The sequence below is a fragment of the Malurus melanocephalus genome, unplaced genomic scaffold (genome assembly GCF_030028575.1).
Source record: "Malurus melanocephalus ecotype Western Australia unplaced genomic scaffold, MMel_1.1 scaffold_124, whole genome shotgun sequence".
Classification (NCBI taxonomy): domain Eukaryota; kingdom Metazoa; phylum Chordata; class Aves; order Passeriformes; family Maluridae; genus Malurus; species Malurus melanocephalus.
Window position 1 is genome coordinate 1922056 of NW_026623356.1, and position 19728 is coordinate 1941783.

The 19728-nt window shown below is 36.8% G+C and overlaps 1 protein-coding gene across 1 annotated transcript in view; it reads left to right on the plus strand.

The window, feature by feature from the left end:
- GPC5 (glypican 5) overlaps window positions 1-19480 on the plus strand; it is a 112633-nt gene extending 93153 nt beyond the window's left edge. Inside the window, exons 4-5 of the mRNA XM_057370372.1 lie at window positions 15136-15269; window positions 19293-19480. Coding sequence (XP_057226355.1) covers window positions 15136-15269; window positions 19293-19422 — 264 coding nt within the window. The 3' untranslated portion in view covers window positions 19423-19480. The remainder of the gene's footprint in view (window positions 1-15135; window positions 15270-19292) is intronic.
- The last annotated feature ends 248 nt before the right edge of the window (window positions 19481-19728 follow it).

The window sequence follows — 19728 nt, forward strand, 5'->3', positions numbered from 1 at the left end:
CTGGTCTCTGAGCTTGTGTATAGGCAAGGAAATCCCCATGGAGGGCACTGTACAACCTGATGAATGCACAAGAACTTTATGACACATTTAAGCCTTATACATGTAAAAAAAAATCCAAACCAAACCAAAAAGCAAGCAAGCAAGCAAAAAAAAACCAAAAAAACCCAAAAAAAAAACAAAACAAAAAAAACCATGGAATTATTTTTACAAGTTGTAATAAGTTGTTTCATGTCACCTCCATTCCATTTTCCAAGACACTGTCACACTGTCGACACAGTGTTAATGTTAAGACAGAGGGACAAAGAGAGATCTTAGCAAGATTTACAGACTTTTGGTATGGTTGGAGCCTGCTGTCCCCAGCACAAGAGCATTTTTCCATTCACTTTATATATGGATTAATGGCACAGCCCCAGGCCGTGGAAGAGCAGCTTTCTGTGTCACTTACAGTGTAATTCAACAGCAGCTTAAGCCAGTCTCACCCTGGATTACCCAAATCCTGCTCTGACACCGTCCTCAGCTCTCTGTTCCCACCTGTTTCCCTGTGTGCCTGCTGCCCTGGCAAGTGAAGGTTAAGCTGTTTGAGGGAACTCTCTGTGCTCTTAGCTTTTGTTTTGGCATTTGAAGACTTCTGCTTCCACACGTTGGGTAACCTGCAGGTGAGAGGTTCACTGGAGTGGAACAAATAGAGGACCTGAGAGGAAAGAAAATGGGTCTGAGGTCAGGCAAGAGATGAAGGGAAAGGGGAAAGGAAAAGGAAAAGTGGAGAAGAGAAAGAAAATTCACAGGGCTTCATATTTAAAACTTGCCTGCAAACTTTGCATACAAGTATTGTTCTTGATTCCCAAAAGATCAATGGTGTCTGTGTTTAATATTGAACAAAAGAGATGAAAAAGAATATTGATTAGTTGTTCACTGGCAATTCTGATCTGAAGGAAGATGAAGTATGTGACCATGGTACTAAAAGATACATATGCATAGAAAAATGTGGGAATGAGAAACACAACATTAAAAAAAAAAAAAAAAAAAAAAAAAAAATACTGAAAATTCTGGTGTTTCCTCATTTTGAAAGTGATTAATCTGTGCTATAGGTTTGGTAAAATTCTTGTGCGTACTTCTGTATGTAATATAACCCTAAAAAATTTAGAATGGGATTTTCAGAAGCTGTCTTCTGAAGACATCTTCAGAATATGTCTTCTCAATGTTCTAACAATTTTCCAAACAGCTGGAGATAACAAAAATATCAGAATTCTGGAAGCTCTCAAGTCCTTTAATCTCAGTCTAATGTTGAAAGAAAATCTAAGTCATGTATCTTCTAAAAAAWAGGCATAATTATATTCTATTAAAAGAGACTTTTGTCTTGCTTTTTTTTTTTTAATCAGCTGTCTAATACTGGAAAGAAAGCAAGATCTTTCTTGTGGCATAGAATGCTAGCAGAAAGATGAATTTAATAGACTGTATTTAGAGCTGTATTTTTCTTACTGATTATTTTTGCTGGAAATGACTAGCTCTAGTCAGCCAGAACTGTTACAATAAAGTAATGTCTTCAAAGAGAGTAAGGATGAGATCGGAAAATATAGGTCAGTCASCCTTACCTCCATCCCTGGAAAAGTGATGGAGTAACTAATCCTGGAAATTATTCCAAACAAASGGAGAAGTTGATTGGGAATAATGGTTAACCTGCTCGGTGCCTGTGAAAGGGCAGACAAATTGATAGGATAGGGGTAGAGCAATGGATGATGTCTATCTCAGCTTTAACAAAGCATTTGAGACTGTCTCCTACARAATCCTTAAATAAAAACTGTCCAAATCCACAGTAAGGAAGACTGAAAAATGGCTGGGTGGCTGGGCCAAGAGGATTGTCATCATTAGCTCAAAGTACACCTGGAGGCAAGTTATTAGTGCTGTGATACCCAGGGGATGACACTGGGGCAAATACTCTTTAATTTCTTCATTAATGGCCGGAGTGATGGGGCAGAGTTCACCCTCAGCAAGTTAGYAGACAATGCAAAACTGGGAGGAGCAGCTGATACACCAAATGGTTGTGCCGTTCAGAGGGACCTTGGCAGGCTAAAGAATTGGCTTGAATGGAATCTGATGAAGTTTAACAAAGGGAAATGAAAAATCTTRCACCTGGGGAGGAATAACCCCATGCATCCATAGCTGCTGGAGGCTGGGAAGAAGCTTTGGAAGAAAGGGCGTGAGGCTCCTGAGGACACCGAGTTGAACATGAGAAATGCACCAATACAGTAAGGAAAGCCAGCAGCCTCCTGGGTTTCATTAGGAAAAGGGTTGCCAGCAGTTTGAGAGTGGTGATCCTTCCCTTCTCCTCAGTGCTGCTGAGACCACATCTGAAATGCTCTGTCCAGTTCTGGTTTGCCCAGAACGAGAAGGTTATGGAGTGACTGAAGTGAGTTCAGCCGCAAAGATGAATATGAGACTGGAGCATCTTCCATATATGGACAGGCTGAGAGAGATGGGACTGTTGAGACTGCAGAAGAGGCTCAGGGGGAATCTTATCAAYGTGTATAAATTCATGATATGAGCCAGTGAAGAGGGAAAAGCCAGGAAAAAGGCAAAAGAGGAAAAAGAGGCAGGAAAACAGGCAGTGGGCAGAAATAAAAAAATCATGAAATTACATAGAACAGGTTGTCCAGGGAGGTAGTGAAGTTCCCATCCTTGGAAATATTCAAAATCCAACTAGAGATGAACCTGGACAACCAGCTGTGTCTGACCCTAATTGAATGGGAATGTTAGACTATATGACCTCAAAAAATCCCTCCAAACAAAAATAAATCTGTGACCCTGTGAAATGATTTAGAAGGTGGGTGCATCAGGGATATATTCTYACCAAGCCATCTTCGACTCAACAGGTGTGGTGGGATAGGACCCACATGCAAGGGTGGGATAGGACAAGGCAGGACTGTATCCTGTTCATGGTGTTCTTCTAGCACAGGATGTGGGCTCTGGTTTCATCTCATGGCTGGTGGACATTGCCATGCAAGAAAGTTGCTAAAACGGAATCTTCCCAAGTCAGTATGCACTGTCTGTTTATTTCACAGATCTTTGGTCAAAGCAAAAKAATGAATTGCTCCTTATACAAGCTCTAAGCATGAATAAAATTATCCACAACAGAATGGTAAAATTTGAGACCAATGGAGTGATAGGCTGGAGGTTTTCAAAGGAATTGGTAGCTAAGATGTATCTCAATAGTAGTACCTAGGTCCTCAAGAGAAGTGGAGGTATTGGTGACAAGCTATGGAGGAAAAATGAGCTTTGGTTTAAAGATGGGACAAACACTACCTAAATTTGACATTGTGGGAAAATGAATAATAATGTTCTTAATAATAATGTTCTTGTCACCAAACTATCTACCTAGACTCAGCCTTGTACTTCTCTAACTTTCAGCAAGTGCGTGTTCCCAGTATAAGTTTGTAAAATACAGCCCCCAAGTGAGCCACTTGTCATGTAGTTCTTTCATACGTGAAAAAAAAAAACACTAAAAAACCCCAAAACCCCATCATTTTCAGCTGAGCAGATTTTGGAATAGAATTGTGGAGTTCTGCCTGAAGCTTTTGGCATATGACTATGCCATCGTTACTTTGCTGAATTTAAATTACTTGATGCATTGATGAATTTAAATTACTTCACAAGATCGATAGAAACTGATTTGTGGAAACTGCTGAACAGTAATTGGCTCTATAGTCTAATACAATTGTGTTCGAAAAGAAGGTTTAATATCTAACCTAACACAGAGTTGAAGACCATCACCTTCCCTTTCTCTCCATTCAGATAGGCATCCAGCTTTAGCTGTGAAAAACTGTATTGCTTGTGTAATACAGTATGGCATATTTTTATACATCTGTCATATTTTTAATTTAGCATGAAGTAAGTCTATTGCAGTCATGACCTCTATCTAATTCAGATTCTTCTAGTGTTTTATTTCACTTACCCAATGYTTCATCATGGGAAAGCTCTTTGCTGCTATCAAAAAGTTTTCTTCTGAAGCTAAACTGGGTTTTGTTCATCAGGAAAAAGAATGGAGAGCTTTGAAAACAAAGTGAAAATCACCAAATCAAATGTTTATGTCTTGTTTGTAACTAATTAAAAGTTGTTTTATTTAAATAGTAGGCTTTATTCCTACCTGAACATACCTAGCAGTTGGCCAGCTCTTCCCATCGTTTTTGGTATGATCCATTCTTTCTGTATATTTCAGTAGCTTGCACTTACTGAAGTAATACCCTTATTTCTGGCATCTATATCACACACTGTATAGTTTTTATGGGGTTTTTTGTAGGTTTTTTTTGCTTGCTTTTTTTTTTTTTTTCCTAAAAGTTTTGGTAATCATATATCAGAGCATTTTGTGTATTGGAATGGCAGTTGTATGCCTGATGTTGCTGGATTATCCTCAAAATTTGTGTCCTTTTACACTGAAATTAGTCTCCTTTTTTCTAATGTGCCTTAGAAACCAGGCTTGATATCGTGCATAAAATAGTGGCAGAGGCAATAATACATGCGTTGTTATGCACACATTGTGGAAAAATGGGTGTTAGGGTTATGATCTGCTTCCTTGATTTATCCAGGTATTGCTTTTCAATGCAAATTGAAAAGAGAAAGTACGTACACATTGCTGGGTGTATATTTACTAATATCCTCATTGCTTTTATTTTAAGGTTTATTCTACACTGGCAGATTTGTGTCAAACACTGGAAGCACTTGTTTCCATCAAAAATTTTTAAAACATAATAGCAGAACATGAAACCATAACTGTCTAAACAAAATCAGTTGCTATGTTCCTCAGCTTCTCAGCATTTGAGTATAAGGTGTCTCAGCTTTTGATTCCACTTTCAAGACACATCCTTTTCTATTCCTTTTCCAATTTTCCTTTCTTTTATGAAAATGACAGAGGACATATTTCTCACCCTTGGTGAGAAGATGTTCATATCCTGTGTCAAGTTCACTTTTCACACTTTTCTGAAAAGTGCTTTCCTAAAATTTGTTTGCCAAATTGCCCAGATTCCTCCCCTGTGTCTCCTACAGTGGAGTTATTTGTACGGGCTGCATTTACACATAACATTTAACAAAGTGTTATGGGCTGATGACAATCCCTAGCCCCCCATCCCACTGCAGGACCTGAGAGACTGAGGGGTGACAGAAGAGCTGGAAATGAAGGAATGAGATTTACCTTCAGATGAAGGAGGGAGGAGTTAGGAAGAAGGTGTTTCTTGTCTGAACTTTGTTTACCACCATCCTCATCTATTTTTGATTGGCAGTATATTAATTTCTGTTCCCCAAGCTGAGACTGTTCTGGCCATGACATTAATTGGTGATCTCCTTGTCTTTATCTCAACCCACAAGATTTTTCTTCTTATTTTTCCCCTTTTTATTCTGTAGAGRAGGRGCAGTGAGAGAGCAGCTGGTGGCCTTTGGCTCTTAGCTAAGTCCAACCCACTGCAGTTATCAACACACATGCATGGCTTTGGCAAACAGTTCTGAGTAGTGCAAGTTTACATGAGATACATNAACTGAAATCAGTGTTTATATAATAACAAGTAGATATCTGCTGCAACATTTAACATAAAAGTTTTGGTAATCATATATCAGAGCATTTTGTGTATTGGAATGGCAGTTGTATGCCTGATGTTGCTGGATTATCCTCAAAATTTGTGTCCTTTTACACTGAAATTAGTCTCCTTTTTTCTAATGTGCCTTAGAAACCAGGCTTGATATCGTGCATAAAATATTGGCAGAAGCAGTAATACATGCGTTGTTCTGCACACGTTATGCAAAAATAGGTGTTAGGGTTATGATCTGCTTCCTTGATTTATCCAGGTATTGCTTTTCAATGCAAATTGAAAAGAGAAAGTACGTACACATTGCTGGGTGTATATTTACTAATGTCCTCGTTGCTTTTATTTTAAGGTTTATTCTACACTGGCAGATTTGTGTCAAACACTGGAAGCACTTGTTTCCATCAAAAATTTTTAAAACATAATAGCAGAACATGAAACCATAACTGTCTAAACAAAATCAGTTGCTATGTTCCTCAGCTTCTCAGCATTTGAGTACAAGGTGTCTCAGCTTTTGGTTCCACTTTCAAGACACATCCTTTTCTATTCCTTTTCCAATTTTCCTTTCTTTTATGAAAATGACAGAGGACATATTTCTCACCCTTGGTGAGAAGATGTTCATATCCTGTGTCAAGTTCACTTTTCACACTTTTCTGAAAAGTGCTTTCCTAAAATTTGTTTGCCAAATTGCCCAGATTCCTCCCCTGTGTCTCCTACAGTGGAGTTATTTGTACGGGCTGCATTTACACATAACATTTAACAAAGTGTTATGGGCTGATGACAATCCCTAGCCCCCCATCCCACTGCAGGACCTGAGAGACTGAGGGGTGACAGAAGAGCTGGAAATGAAGGAATGAGATTTACCTTCAGATGAAGGAGGGAGGAGTTAGGAAGAAGGTGTTTCTTGTCTGAACTTTGTTTACCACCATCCTCATCTATTTTTGATTGGCAGTATATTAATTTCTGTTCCCCAAGCTGAGACTGTTCTGGCCATGACATTAATTGGTGATCTCCTTGTCTTTATCTCAACCCACAAGATTTTTCTTCTTATTTTTCCCCTTTTTATTCTGTAGAGRAGGRGCAGTGAGAGAGCAGCTGGTGGCCTTTGGCTCTTAGCTAAGTCCAACCCACTGCAGTTATCAACACACATGCATGGCTTTGGCAAACAGTTCTGAGTAGTGCAAGTTTACATGAAATACATTTAATCTGGACTGCCAAGTAAATAATGTGGGAATATATCACATTATCGCATCTCATGGTATGCATTATGCGTTTGTATTGCATGTGTTTTGAGCAAACCCGCTTCACAATTTCAAATTACTTGYAACTTATATTAAATGTTACAAATTTGCTACACTTCCTTTTTAAGATTGAGATCTGTTCTTCAGGAGAGAACAGGATTTTTAATATACTTTTCCTTTTTTCCTCTTTTTTTTTATAACAGAAGGTTAAGCAGAATTTGGACGAAATGCACAGATCTGAAATGGCTTTTCTCTTTCTGTTGACTGCATGGGGACACAGAGGTCTGAAAAATGTAGAGTAAGCAGTCTGGGCTGCCATCATGTTCTGGGTTTAGGTAAAAYGGTAGATATCTCACTCTGCTTTGGCACAATGGCAGGCTTGTCTCAGTGTGCCCACTGGGCACCTCTRTTGAAGGCAAGAAAGATTCTCTGTGAGACTGAAAATGCTCCAGTCTGATTCTTCATATTTGCAAACAGAGGATAAAGGAGACTCTTCCCTCCTTCTCCAAAGCTGAGTAGAAAGCTTGAACAGGTGTGATGGAAGAGCACTAAAAATTCTTTCTGTAACCTGTGTAYGTATTTTTTCTCTACTCTTCATTTTTCATTGTGAAACAGAGTAATTGCTCACAAAGAGAGGTACTGAGCTGAACAGACTTCTGGTATCTCAGTTGGCTKTAAATCACTACCAACCCTTTGCAACGAAAGAGAAAAACTTGGCTGAGGGCATATCCAGAGATTTTGAAGCAAATGAGCTTTTTGGACTATTTTGGTCCTTGAAATAATATGAACRTGTATAAGTGACTGTTTGTATGTCACAGAACATCTTCAAAGAAAACTATTTTTTCCCAGGTTCAAAGAAGAGATGAGGAGGCACTGAAACACTTACTATACAGATATAGGAAGAAAAAACATTGATCTCATAAATTGAAGTTTGGAATGGGGAAGAARCATGTAGATTCCCTGAAATACTGGCTAACTAGATAGCACATTTTTCCCTCCTTTATTTCTGATGTTTTTTGATTCTTATAATGAAAAGGTGACTCTCCAATTATATAAAGAGTTACTGATAATGTCTTATGCTAAATGAAATAATGCATTATGACTATTAATTTAAGTGGACTTGATTTTATTAACTTACATACTTTTGTTATGGAATTTTGCTAACAGAACTTCTCTGTTAACACATTTAGGGACATAAATTGCAGCCTGCCATAAACTGTAAACACATTGTGCAGATATGCTGATGCAGCCAACCTGTTTTACTTTCACTAAATCTTTATGTATTGTAAATTGTAATATGTTTTTTGTTTTAAGTGAGTCACRTGSCTGATAAAARTTATAGAGCCCCAATTSTGCTTTCATTGACAAACACATTTCTGAATTTCTTTTGGTTTACAAAGGTGACYCTGGATAGGCTTAGACCTAGATTTAAAGAACAATTCTGCCTGTTCTACAAGAYAGGACAGAGTTAACGCTSTGTGTCAGRGCTATACTTGCCAGGCACWCAGAAATAAGSAGTAATAAAGTACATTTGAACACAAGAAAGCATAAATAAATCAGTACAACTGCACACAAGCAGCTGATCCTTGAAAAGGRCTACTGCCGGTTTTATATAATTTCTTTTCAGAGGAGAACCACAGAGTGTTTTCACTGAACATAAATGAAACACCTTGGCATCCACTGAAGCAGACTTGGATCAGGAGAGCTGGCAGCCTCTCATAAGAAGCAGTTTTTGTTGAACTGCCTTTGAAGAGTTTGAACTGGCAGTGCTGTGTTCTGGCTACAGGGTAACTTGGCTGAGAACATTAGGATTTCCCCTGACATTAGGTAATTTAAAGTTTAAAAAAAAAATCGTTTCCTTCCCTCCCAGCTCCATTCAGGAGGAAAAACTATTTTTACTGCCAGACTTGCTGAGTGTTAAACCCTCATGAATGGAGCAGCWGAATTAGAACCATTTACGATTTTAGTAATTAAARACCAGAAGACACAAATTAAAAGTATATTAAGTAGCTCATATTTAATGGGCTCTTAGATTTTATTTTGCAATCCYATCATGCTAAATTATGAAGGAAAGCAGAGATAATTAAACATYGATAAGATATGAGAACTGTGTCAAGAATTGGACAGGAGTGCTGATTTTGATAGATGTAGTGATAGGAGGATATTAGTCTCAGTCATGTGAAAGCTGGGACTGTGGATCCTAGAATCCAACAGCTTGAACAGCAGTCTTTTACAAAACCATATGAAAAATATTTTCATTATAAAATGCTGGTTTGCAAACWCTTTGCATTTTTGTCTCCTTCCTTGGTCTTGACTGAAGAAGAGTGGTTTGCATGGCAAGGAACTTTAAAGWTCATCTAGTTCCATCCCCCTRCATGGACTGGARCTCTTYCCACCAGACCAGGTGTTYARGGTCCCATCCAGCCTGGTCTTGAATACTTCCAGTGATGGAGCATTTCCCCATGGCACTGGTGCTGCACTATTTCCAAACCAAGTGGAATCATTAGTTCAGTATCTCCAAGTTGTATTTCAATTTATATATTACATAAAATTACTTCCTTATATTTCCAGTATGCAATCCTTTAATTTTTTTTTTTCCTGAAGAAGCTACAACWGCTTTGCTGGTGGGTGTGCATTCTGTATATCTGCAGTTTACATTTATTTTTCCCCAATACCACCTGGCTGGGTGTGAGACAAACTTATATTTTACAAATTGTCTTTGAATTGGATTTGTCCTTTTTGAGCTTGAAACTACTTGCAACTCTATCTCACTTGAATAAAATTGTAACTGCATATTTTCATGTATCACYTGAAATTTTTATTTCAATTTTGAATAAAATTGCTTTGAAAATATCATTAGCTGGCAAGTATGTTTAAGATTTGTCTCACAGGGKATTCTGAATTGTTTAGTAATTTGAGCAGGCATTACTCAAAGTGTCATCTTTGGTTTCTAATTCTCTAGGCTTTTGTTCACAATGTTTTCCTCTTCACTTGTCATGGACTTCTCCAAATTCTGTAAAATGCTTAAGCCTAGGTATGAAACTTGTAATCTGCCACTGTAACACCAGAGCTTGCTTATTTCTGTATGTTSGAGTTAAGTAGTCACAGATAAAGAAGACAAAATTTACAAAGAAAGCAAAGAAAATAATACAGATTTTTTTAAATGATTTTCCCGGGTTGGAAAGCCTGGCGGTACTCCACCACACTCTCCTGAAACAATCTCATATTAACATCTTTCCTGTTCTGAAGGAAAGGCAGATGTTTGGTACCTCATACTTGTTCTCCTTGTTTTCAAAACCTTGGATTTTGTCTCGATAGGGAATACTTTAATCTCCCATGCCATGTACACCCTCTCTTATATCAAAATGCATTTTTCTTTGAAACAGAAGTTTGACATTAAATGAGCAACTGTTCAAGGGAAAAAAAMCAAACAAAAAAYCCATACCRATAGAAGGCTGCTGAAGTGCTTGGGAATACTGAAATGTTGATGCTCCCTCTTGTGGTTTATCTGAAATAAAACAAACCAAGGAAACTTTGTAACAGTTTAATGCATTGTTTTACTTGATCGATATCTTTGCTACTTTGATTAGTAATCTGGTCCTGGAAATGCTGGTGACTCATCAAGAATCTGTTTCTAAAAGAAAGCATTCACTTGTGTATTTCTAGAAAAAAAAATAAACCACAATTATATTTGTTACAAATATATTTCTAACCAATCTGATATTTAATTCTAGCTTTGTTTTAGAGTTATAAGGTTTCATCTCTCTGGTTGCTCACAAGTGTTTGAGGGGACTTTAACTGTAAGGAAAGTGAAAGATTTCTAATCTGACAGCTAGAACTGAAAGCCACCAGATTGATCACTAACCAAAATGTGCATTAAAACAATCAGATTATGGCACAGCTACTCACTGAGACTGYGCTGTGCATATGGGAACAGGGGAGAAGACGTCTCTCTGGATACAAAACCTSTTGGCTTTTACTCAGATCTAGCTGGGAACCAGAAGCAGGAGCCTGAAAATTGACCTTTCCTTTAAGTTTTAACTCTTTCATGTTTATTCTGGTAARTTTAGCAAGCCCCGAGAATTTTTGWTACATATATGTATATATCTCTAGGGTTTCTTTTAATTAGGGTATGTGTCAAGGGTTCATTAGATGGATCCAGTCTCTCAGACCTGTAAGGCTTCAGTGTTGCCATAGTCCGTGCAGGCATTTAAACTTGAATCTACACAGACTTGGTAAATCTAGTCTGAAGTTAGCACTTCATAGTGCTAACATAGCACATGACTGTGCACTCAGTTTGCTTCAGTCGTTTGCTGTAAAATAATTTCAGCAGAAATGCTGAGGTCAGAAAGAACCATTTCTGTAGTGGGASGAAAAAAGCAAAAGCCACAAACCAAAACCAAAACATAGAATGTGACAGATTTCTCATATTGAGCATGTGAATTAGAGGACAGTGTCCAACCATTAAAGTGCAATCCTATTTGAATCTAAAGGCTTACAATACTCCAGTWTTCCAAACTGTAAGTAATCTTAAGTAGACTTTCTAAGGAATCACACCAAGCAAAATCAAACTGCCATAAAATTCATGTGTGGCACTAATTGCAATTTAACTGCGTGGTTATTACAAGAGCTTTTAATTAACTCAGTCATCATACTGTGGCATACAAATTGTGCATAATAGCAGCATGCTGACTATAATGACAATAGGTTTGTCTGAACTGTGAAAATCAGGAGTTTTATAATTTTCTGAGGTTTCTTTCATGCCCTTAAATATTGTGTGGTATTTAAGAACATTACAAAAAACAAAAAAAAGAAAAAAAGAAAAAAGAAAGAAAGAAAGAGAGAGAGAGAGAGAGAGAAAAAAAGAAAAAATCCTAGCAAGTTCCTGAGGTTTGCCTGTTTTAAAATTTTGTAGAAATCTTTAATTCTTCCTGAAATTAAATGAGACGTATCTCACTGAAATATATTTCTAATGATTTTTCAGTTTCACTTTTCTATTTTTAATTCCCTTTGGGGATCATTTTGGAGATTCTTCTGTTTTTGAAGCAAAAAAAAAAAAATGCTCAGAAGGAGTCCCATTCAGGTGAAAATGGAAGATGGTAAGAATACATTCTTATCAGATATTGCTGTAAAATGGTCATTTATTAGTTCATTGCTGCATTGCCCTTCTCTCAAAGTTATGATTCCAGCTTCTCAAGATTAGGACTGAATGATTTTTCACTTGGAAGGGAAATTTTGTGGCCCAAAGTCTAAAACTTAAAAGAGAATGTAGCTAATATATATAGTTACAGTACTTCAGAAATCACAGGAAATCTAACTAGGTGGTGTTACACTTACCACATGTACTTCTTCCTGTAGATATAAAGTATGCATTAAAAAARTAAATAAAAAGCAGACATAATTATGGAAACTGTATGTATCTGTATTTTAGACTATCATCGGTCCTTTACTGGGAAATGAGATACTGGCATATTTTGATTATAAATTAATTGGCTTACAAACAGAACAGACACCTAAAAGCAAGATAAGAGTATGTGACCTTTTCATGTGCACAAGTTTACTGAAGAAACCCCATGATAATGAAGACTGGTCTAGTGAGGGAGGCAAAAGTAAATTTGTCATGCACATGATGACATACAAGTGACAGGCACTACTGGACAGTTTAAAAAAGCCCAGGTTGGGTTCAACTGGGTGCGCACTATGAGCGTGATGTATATAACACAGAAAGAAGAACCAACACCACACAAAGACAGTGGYCCCAGAGGTTTAAATATCAGAGATATGAGAAAGGTAACAGAGATGCTGACATCATCATTGTAAATGCTGAAATAACTCATCCTTCAGAAACTATGTCTGAATAAGCAAGAGACGGCTGAAGAGCTAATTTTGTGCTGCTGCTCTCATGAMCAGAACTGAGTTTTCATCAGTGTGATTACTGTCATGCATAGCTTTGTCAGAATGGCAAAGGTGTATGTGGTGCTGTGCAAATGCTTTTTTTTTTTTAGAATTTTCAGAATTTTGCGACACTGGAGAAAAAATCAGTTAATAAAAAGATATTTAAGATACTTACTGGCTTTTAATTTTATTTTTTATATATATAAAGTTTTCAAAAGTTTATGAAGTTGCATAAAGGTTTTAATTTTTAAGAAAGATTATRAATTTGAAACTTAGATTTGTATTTACATGTATCAGTGAATGCAAATTTCCTAGTATTGTTCAGATATGCAAGACACCTAAGACCTACAACAGCCTACATACCTGACCCATGTATCCTTCACAAAGAACTGGATCTGACTCTCACTTTGTGTTAAACTCTTAGTTTTATTCTTGGTAAGACAAAAAGTAGTTGAAAAGTACATGACAAGCTGGAACTGAGGCAACTCAGTSAATCAGTTGCTTTTCATAAAAGCTGATCATAATCATAATGCTCCCCATGTCATATCAGTGTGTGTAAAAGAATATTATAAAAGTGGCACAAGTTAAAGGACAAAAATATTCTGTGTCTCTGGTAGATCTCCATTATATTGGCATGGAGTGGCTGATGGGATAAGCTGCTTCAGAGGCTGGCACTGAAAGAGCAAACATGCATAAGGATGCATGAAGCCTAGAAAAAGTGTAGAGATTTATGGGGCAAAATGGGAGTAAGCTGGTGGATTGTGCTTAAATGTGTTCTAAAGAAGAGGTARGGGGAAAAGGTGTGAGGGAGGCTTGAAACTGAATTTGAGTACAAGAATGCTATCCAAAGAGACACTGCCTGTAATAGGAAATGGTGAAATGAATACTTCAAGTGATGTTCCAAGTGTAATCCCTTAAAGGACATAAGTCATATGTCCAGAGACAACTGTCTTGCAGGTAAATTCATGCATGTAATTTAAAGGGTTTTAAACTTTAACTCRCCTTCCTGAATTGTGGCATGTGAACCACCGGCTAAAATGACTACTCACTTTCAACTTTACCCTCACTTTCAAATCATAATGTGAACGCTCATTCATGTGTAGTAATAATGCTGATTCTTTCTTCTTTTCACTGGCCWAAGCAAGTGCATTCAATGAGTCTTCACATTATCGCCACTTTCACCATGCATGACAGCAAACCCATCACAATTAGATGTGTTTATTCTATTTTAAATTTTAAATGTATTTATTAACTAGCTCTACAGCAATTCTTAGTTGGAAGGATGGTCCCTAAGACTTGCACTACTCTAATRCATGATGATAACTTGAAAATGAGATTTATTCACTGTGTGTGTTCTTACATGTGGGAATATAAAATGCAATAGGAAACAATCCTATGTAGTGGCATGCACGCTCCTTCCTTTGCATGGAAGCATTTTGGATGTGTTTCTACTTCAAAACTGGATCCCTCTCTTAGAGGCCACATTGATTGCCTCTCTCCCTTTTTCTCTGTAAAAGTTGACTACCTGCTGACTACCAAGTTTTCATAAATCACATACAGTATTCATTTTTCACCAGGGCTAGCTTACATAAATGCATGTTTTTCAGTCTGCTTAATATATTTGTCAGATGTAATTACAAGCATAACGATCTCTTATTTAATAAATATATATAGCCCTAATTATTTTTATTCAGTGACTAGGAAGAGTAATGAACTATGAATGTGAGTTGATATCCTCTGTCATACAAAATGCTCAGTGTCACATTTTACAAAGACGAAAATAAGAGTTCACATTAATTTTTATCTATTACCATCTAGATCAGAATGCCAGACATAAAATTCCTTGATATTTTCAGCATCTGAGGTCCAAAGTCATTGAACTTACATCTTGGGTCATTACCTTGACATCTTGCAATGTTGTAATGCAACTTTTCACCATGCAAACTGTTCACTATATGCTTTGTGTAGCTGGACTGGACATGCTGTGAAAATTCATCAACTCTGAAAGAAAGCACAAAGTTCAATGCATATTAAAAGCATGATTGGGATATATTACAGAAAAAATGGAAATATTCTGCTGTTCAGAGCACATCATACTCTCTGAGTTTACTGATATTGTCTGCATAATAATATACTTCCCTTATGGGAAAAAAAGCCATGATCAATAAAATACAGGGTAACTTTGCTATACACTTGGTATCCCTTAAAAAGGAATGCTCGTATTATTTTTTTTACTGTAAAATGACTAATTATGTGTTTGCTGCATTCATTATTGATRCAGTCTTGTAAAGTATGATAATTAATTATGCTTTTCTTAGCTTAGTCTAAAGATCTTTCTTTCTTATTAAAATGTATTGAAACTGAATTGAGAGATGCGTCACAATTGTTGCTTACATGTGTTCTCTCCTTCTTGTGGATGTTTTTCCTTTTAGGTGAATAAGATATGTGGTCCTCCTGTAAGGAAGCCTAAAGAGTCTCCAGGTTGCTCCTTTGATCAGAACAAAGATAATCAAGGGTTGAAGATGTTCTCCAGAGATAGGGAAGAAACACTTGCCAGCAGAAGAAAGTAAGACATTAGTTTTACAGCCAGAAAGAAAGCATAAAGTAAGCCATAAATTTTACAGCTGAGTAGATTATGCTCAGTGCAGTGGCATGCATTATAAGAGAATAAAGTCTCCAAAGAATGAAACATTTTAGCAACACCATCTTCTTCGTTACATTTTGGAAAGAGTAGTTTCATGACTACTACTATTTCAGAAATAATGGACGTATGACCAGAGTCATTTGGTGTGGTTTAATCTATGATTAGAATATGAGTGTTAGCTCTATGTGTAATTTTTCAGATTACATTTAACTGTACTTATCAGCAGACATTACTGAATCTGACAAAAAGTGACTGCAGCTTTTTACAGAAGGCTACTTGTACAAGCTGATAGAAAAAATTGAATGACTTTTCTTACATACCTTTCTACTGTAAAAAAATGAGAAAACTAAGCATTTGGGACTGAATCTTGAAAGCCTTGCTCAAGCTGATTTTTTTCTCTCTGGCTCTTTTGTCAGTATATAGTGAATTGAAGTGACTTCCGAGGTTTGGAGATTTCATTTAAACCTGGCTCAGCATTTCAGGGTGAGCGCAAGTGTKTGAGTTGGGCTGCCATTACAGTCTGTAGAAAGGAGAACTCATTTTAGCTGCCCACACATCTGCAAGCATCCAGTGCCACTCGAGGATACCCTGAGCTATCTCAGCTGATCTTCTCCCGCCAAGAAGGATGCAGGTGTCCTACAAGTTGTATCATAGAGTTCAAGCCTGACAGAATTCAAGAAGCGTTTTGTTAATACTCAGGCACATGGTGAGATGCTTGGGGATAGTCCTATACAGGCCTAAGAGTTGGACTCAATAATCCTTGTGAGTCCCTTCCAGCTCATCTCATTCTGTGATTCTGTGATTCTGTGATTCTCTGATGGTTTCCAGCTTTCTGCTGGATATTTCAGATATTAGATTTAGATATTCTGCTGGATATTTTAGATATTTTAGGTAGCTGAAGGAATCTCAAAGGCCAGTCTATATTTAGACAAGTTAATCAGGTCTTTAATGACTGTAAGTAGTAACAGCACTATAAGRCATTAGCAGTGTTGCGGTTAAGACTAAAGGCTCTCCATTATGCAAATAAATTACAAAGTTAAAATCAGAAATTTCATTTCTTTCATAGTGTTTGCTAAAATACAGGGAAGTTCTCTTTGTCCTCTTTTTCCTCTCATTTTACTTTGTAGTGCAGAAGGAAACAGAAGTGAGAGAATTGCAGAGAATAGTTGCACACTCCTGATGTCTGGAGAAGAAAAAGTGCCTTTGGGCTTCAAAGGCAGACCATTCTTCTCAGTGTAARGACCTTCAAGTACTAAATAGTGGAGAGGAAAAAACCAACCCAAAATACAAATAGAGGTTTTTGAAAACATTGTGGGAACAGAAMGATATGCAAACCAGAAGTTTGCTTTAGCCAGCACAGTTGTTCTTCAGAGAATACCCATTACATGGGTGCATGTTTCTCAGTTACATGTAGCTAAGCAAGTTCTTGATGTTTTCTGATGGCTAACACTCTCCAAACACAATACCATATTCTAAAATCTCAAACCAAGACTGTTTCATATTTCAAAGTAGGGGACATTGGATTGGCTTCAGGGAGACTGCATCGTCTTAAGGGGCATGAGAGGCAGTGGGCAACAAAAAGCAGAATTTTCTTTTTCCTTCCCTCTCCCCTGCCTGAGATTCTGGAGACACTTCATGGCATGCAAACTCTGCACCAAAAAGGGGGAAGGGAAAGAAAGTTTGAGATCCACTGACGCAGGTTTCAGTTTAACAACTTCATAGTTGATATCCTCTGCAGCTGCTACCTCCTGGATCACCTCCTTCCATATTAGTCACAATCACTTTACATTTCACTTTATATTCCCATAGCAACTGTAAGAACCTCTTGTGGAAGTGTGACTGCAGCCTGCTTTTGAAGAAGTGCTCTTCTCTAACTCTACCTTATTTACCTTTTATAGTACTTCTGTTTTCCAAATGCATTTCCAGATGAAAGTTTACTTTTTAAAGTACATGGTGGGCTGCCGCTGTCTAAACTTTTCCTGAATCCCTTTTACYATCAGACTGACGCTTATATTTTCTGGTAATATGTGGTACAAGGAAAAAAATKTCTTTGTTCTCTTGATGCCAAAAAATTGTTAGATGAATTTTAAAAAATTTGAGCAGACCCTTCCATARCAACATACAAATTTTAAAGTATGTGATGCTTTTTCCTCCTGAACTTCATACTGCACACAGCTTTTAGTACAGAGAATGAAATTGTAAAAAAGAAAAAAAAAATCTGAATAAACARATAAAAAGTATCTTCAGCTTCCACTGACTGTAATTTTACATTTCTGCTCTGCTGCCTTATAATTACATGCTATCTGGTCTAGAGGATGATCATGTGAAAATTGACATTCATACCATCTGCCCTTCTAACTACTTTGGTCAGACATCAACGGGGCTGAAATCAGTTATTACTTCTCTATTAAATTTCACTTTGCCTCAGGATGTATTTACTAATAAACTGAGTGACCTTTCTGTTAGAATGCAATTTCTGACAAGATATTATGACAGCTATATTTATTTATTTATATTTCTTCTTCAAAAGAAATTCCAACTGTTCTCTTTGAGAGGACTCTGTAACACTATTTTTCATCCATARTATAAACATAAAGCATAGACTAAATCAAAATCAATCCTACTCAATGGGGTTTGGAGGGAAATTGCAAACCGACTGTTGCACATTGGATTCAATTTTGGGTATGGAGAAATAAAAGATATGACTTCTTATGGCRAGGAGAGTGTGGATGAATCATATTTAAAACCTAATGCACATGAGCAATTATATGATGCATAGTCAAAATTGACCTTACATGAGATTTTTCACAACTGCAGTTTTAGGATTAGTAGGGCACTCACATCAAATTTAATAGGCMTAGTAAATTGAAACAACTGTGGTTTGCGTAAAATATTTGCCCCATTACATGAAAGAACATGTGGCTTTTTTAAAGATGGACTGTATATAATCACTAGTATTTTACCTGTTTTAATTTGAAGTAAGCAATACTTAACAATTAAATTCCTTATAGCATTTTAGGCCKGTGGTAACTAAATATAGGCAAATGTGTATATTATTTCTGGCTTCTTTTCCTAACTCCAGACACTATACAAGAAGTTAACATAAAGTGAAGCTTTCTGGTTGACAGAGCAATGAGTACAGCATTTGGTGGCGCTTTCTGTGTGCCTGCAGGTTATAGATAACTCAGTRATGTGTCATGTTCCATTCCAGAATGAATAAGTATTTTAATTTTTCACAGTAGGAAGGGGTCTCCCAGGAAGAGATTTTCAATACATAAATAAACAATTTATATTAAATATCACAACTCTGTTAAGAACATACCAACTAAAAAATAATTCATTCATTCTGAATTAAGTACAAAAGCTTATCATTAGCTCTGGGCATCTTGACAATTATTTAAAATAACACTACATAATTTATAACCTACCAGCACAGCACATGGTAGAACTGATATAATCTTCCAGGCATTGTTTAAATCTTTACTAAATATTTAACATTTTAAATCCATTTTACCTAAATYTTCAGTGGCTGAATCACTTTAACAAGTACTCCTTGTAGTGTTTGTAATGATATGTAGGGGACTTGTTGATAGCACTTTGGAGAAACAGGTGACTTGTTCATATGCTGTGGAGGGTTTTTTTTGGAACATTTTTTCATTTATTTGTCCAACTGTAGCATTGCAAACTGTATCACCAGTATGCAAAAAAAAAATTCAGGTTGAAGAAAAATAGTACATGTAAAGTAAGGGTTTTTAAAAAAGTTTGACCAGTATGAATATCAACTTTATAAACTGATGAAGAGTATTTAAAAGAATTAAAYTCACCTATTGACAAATTGATTTAAAATATCACTGGAACCAATGGAGAGTGATGGAACAAATGYATTCCTTCAGCAAGATGGCTTAGTGGTGGTGGTTGACCCTGATAATTATTTCTTGTGTGCAGGGAATTTATCAGCCACCTTCGGCTCTACAGGGCATTTTACAGCGGTCTGGCGGATCAACTGTGCGGGAATGAGTTGGCAGCTGCTGATGGACTCCCGTGTTGGAATGGAGAAGATGTCGTAAGAAGGTAGCTTTCTGACTTGCTTCTGTCTTTTTTCTTTTGTAAGTAATTTTTCATTTAATCAGCTTTTATTTGAGTCAGGTATGGTGTTTCCTTGTGTCTGTGTCAAGTGAGAAAAATACGTAAGCATGGGTTCCCTTCTCTCAGGCTTCACATGTACACAGTAAATAAAATCTCACTGCATCTCTGTTTAGAAAAAAAAAAAAAAAAAAAAAAAAAAAGAATTCTGGTGCTCTTCAGACATTCAGACATTTTCCCTTCGAATTTGATTTGCAGCACCTAAATATAAACTGGAAGGAAAAGAAGCTGGATTGAC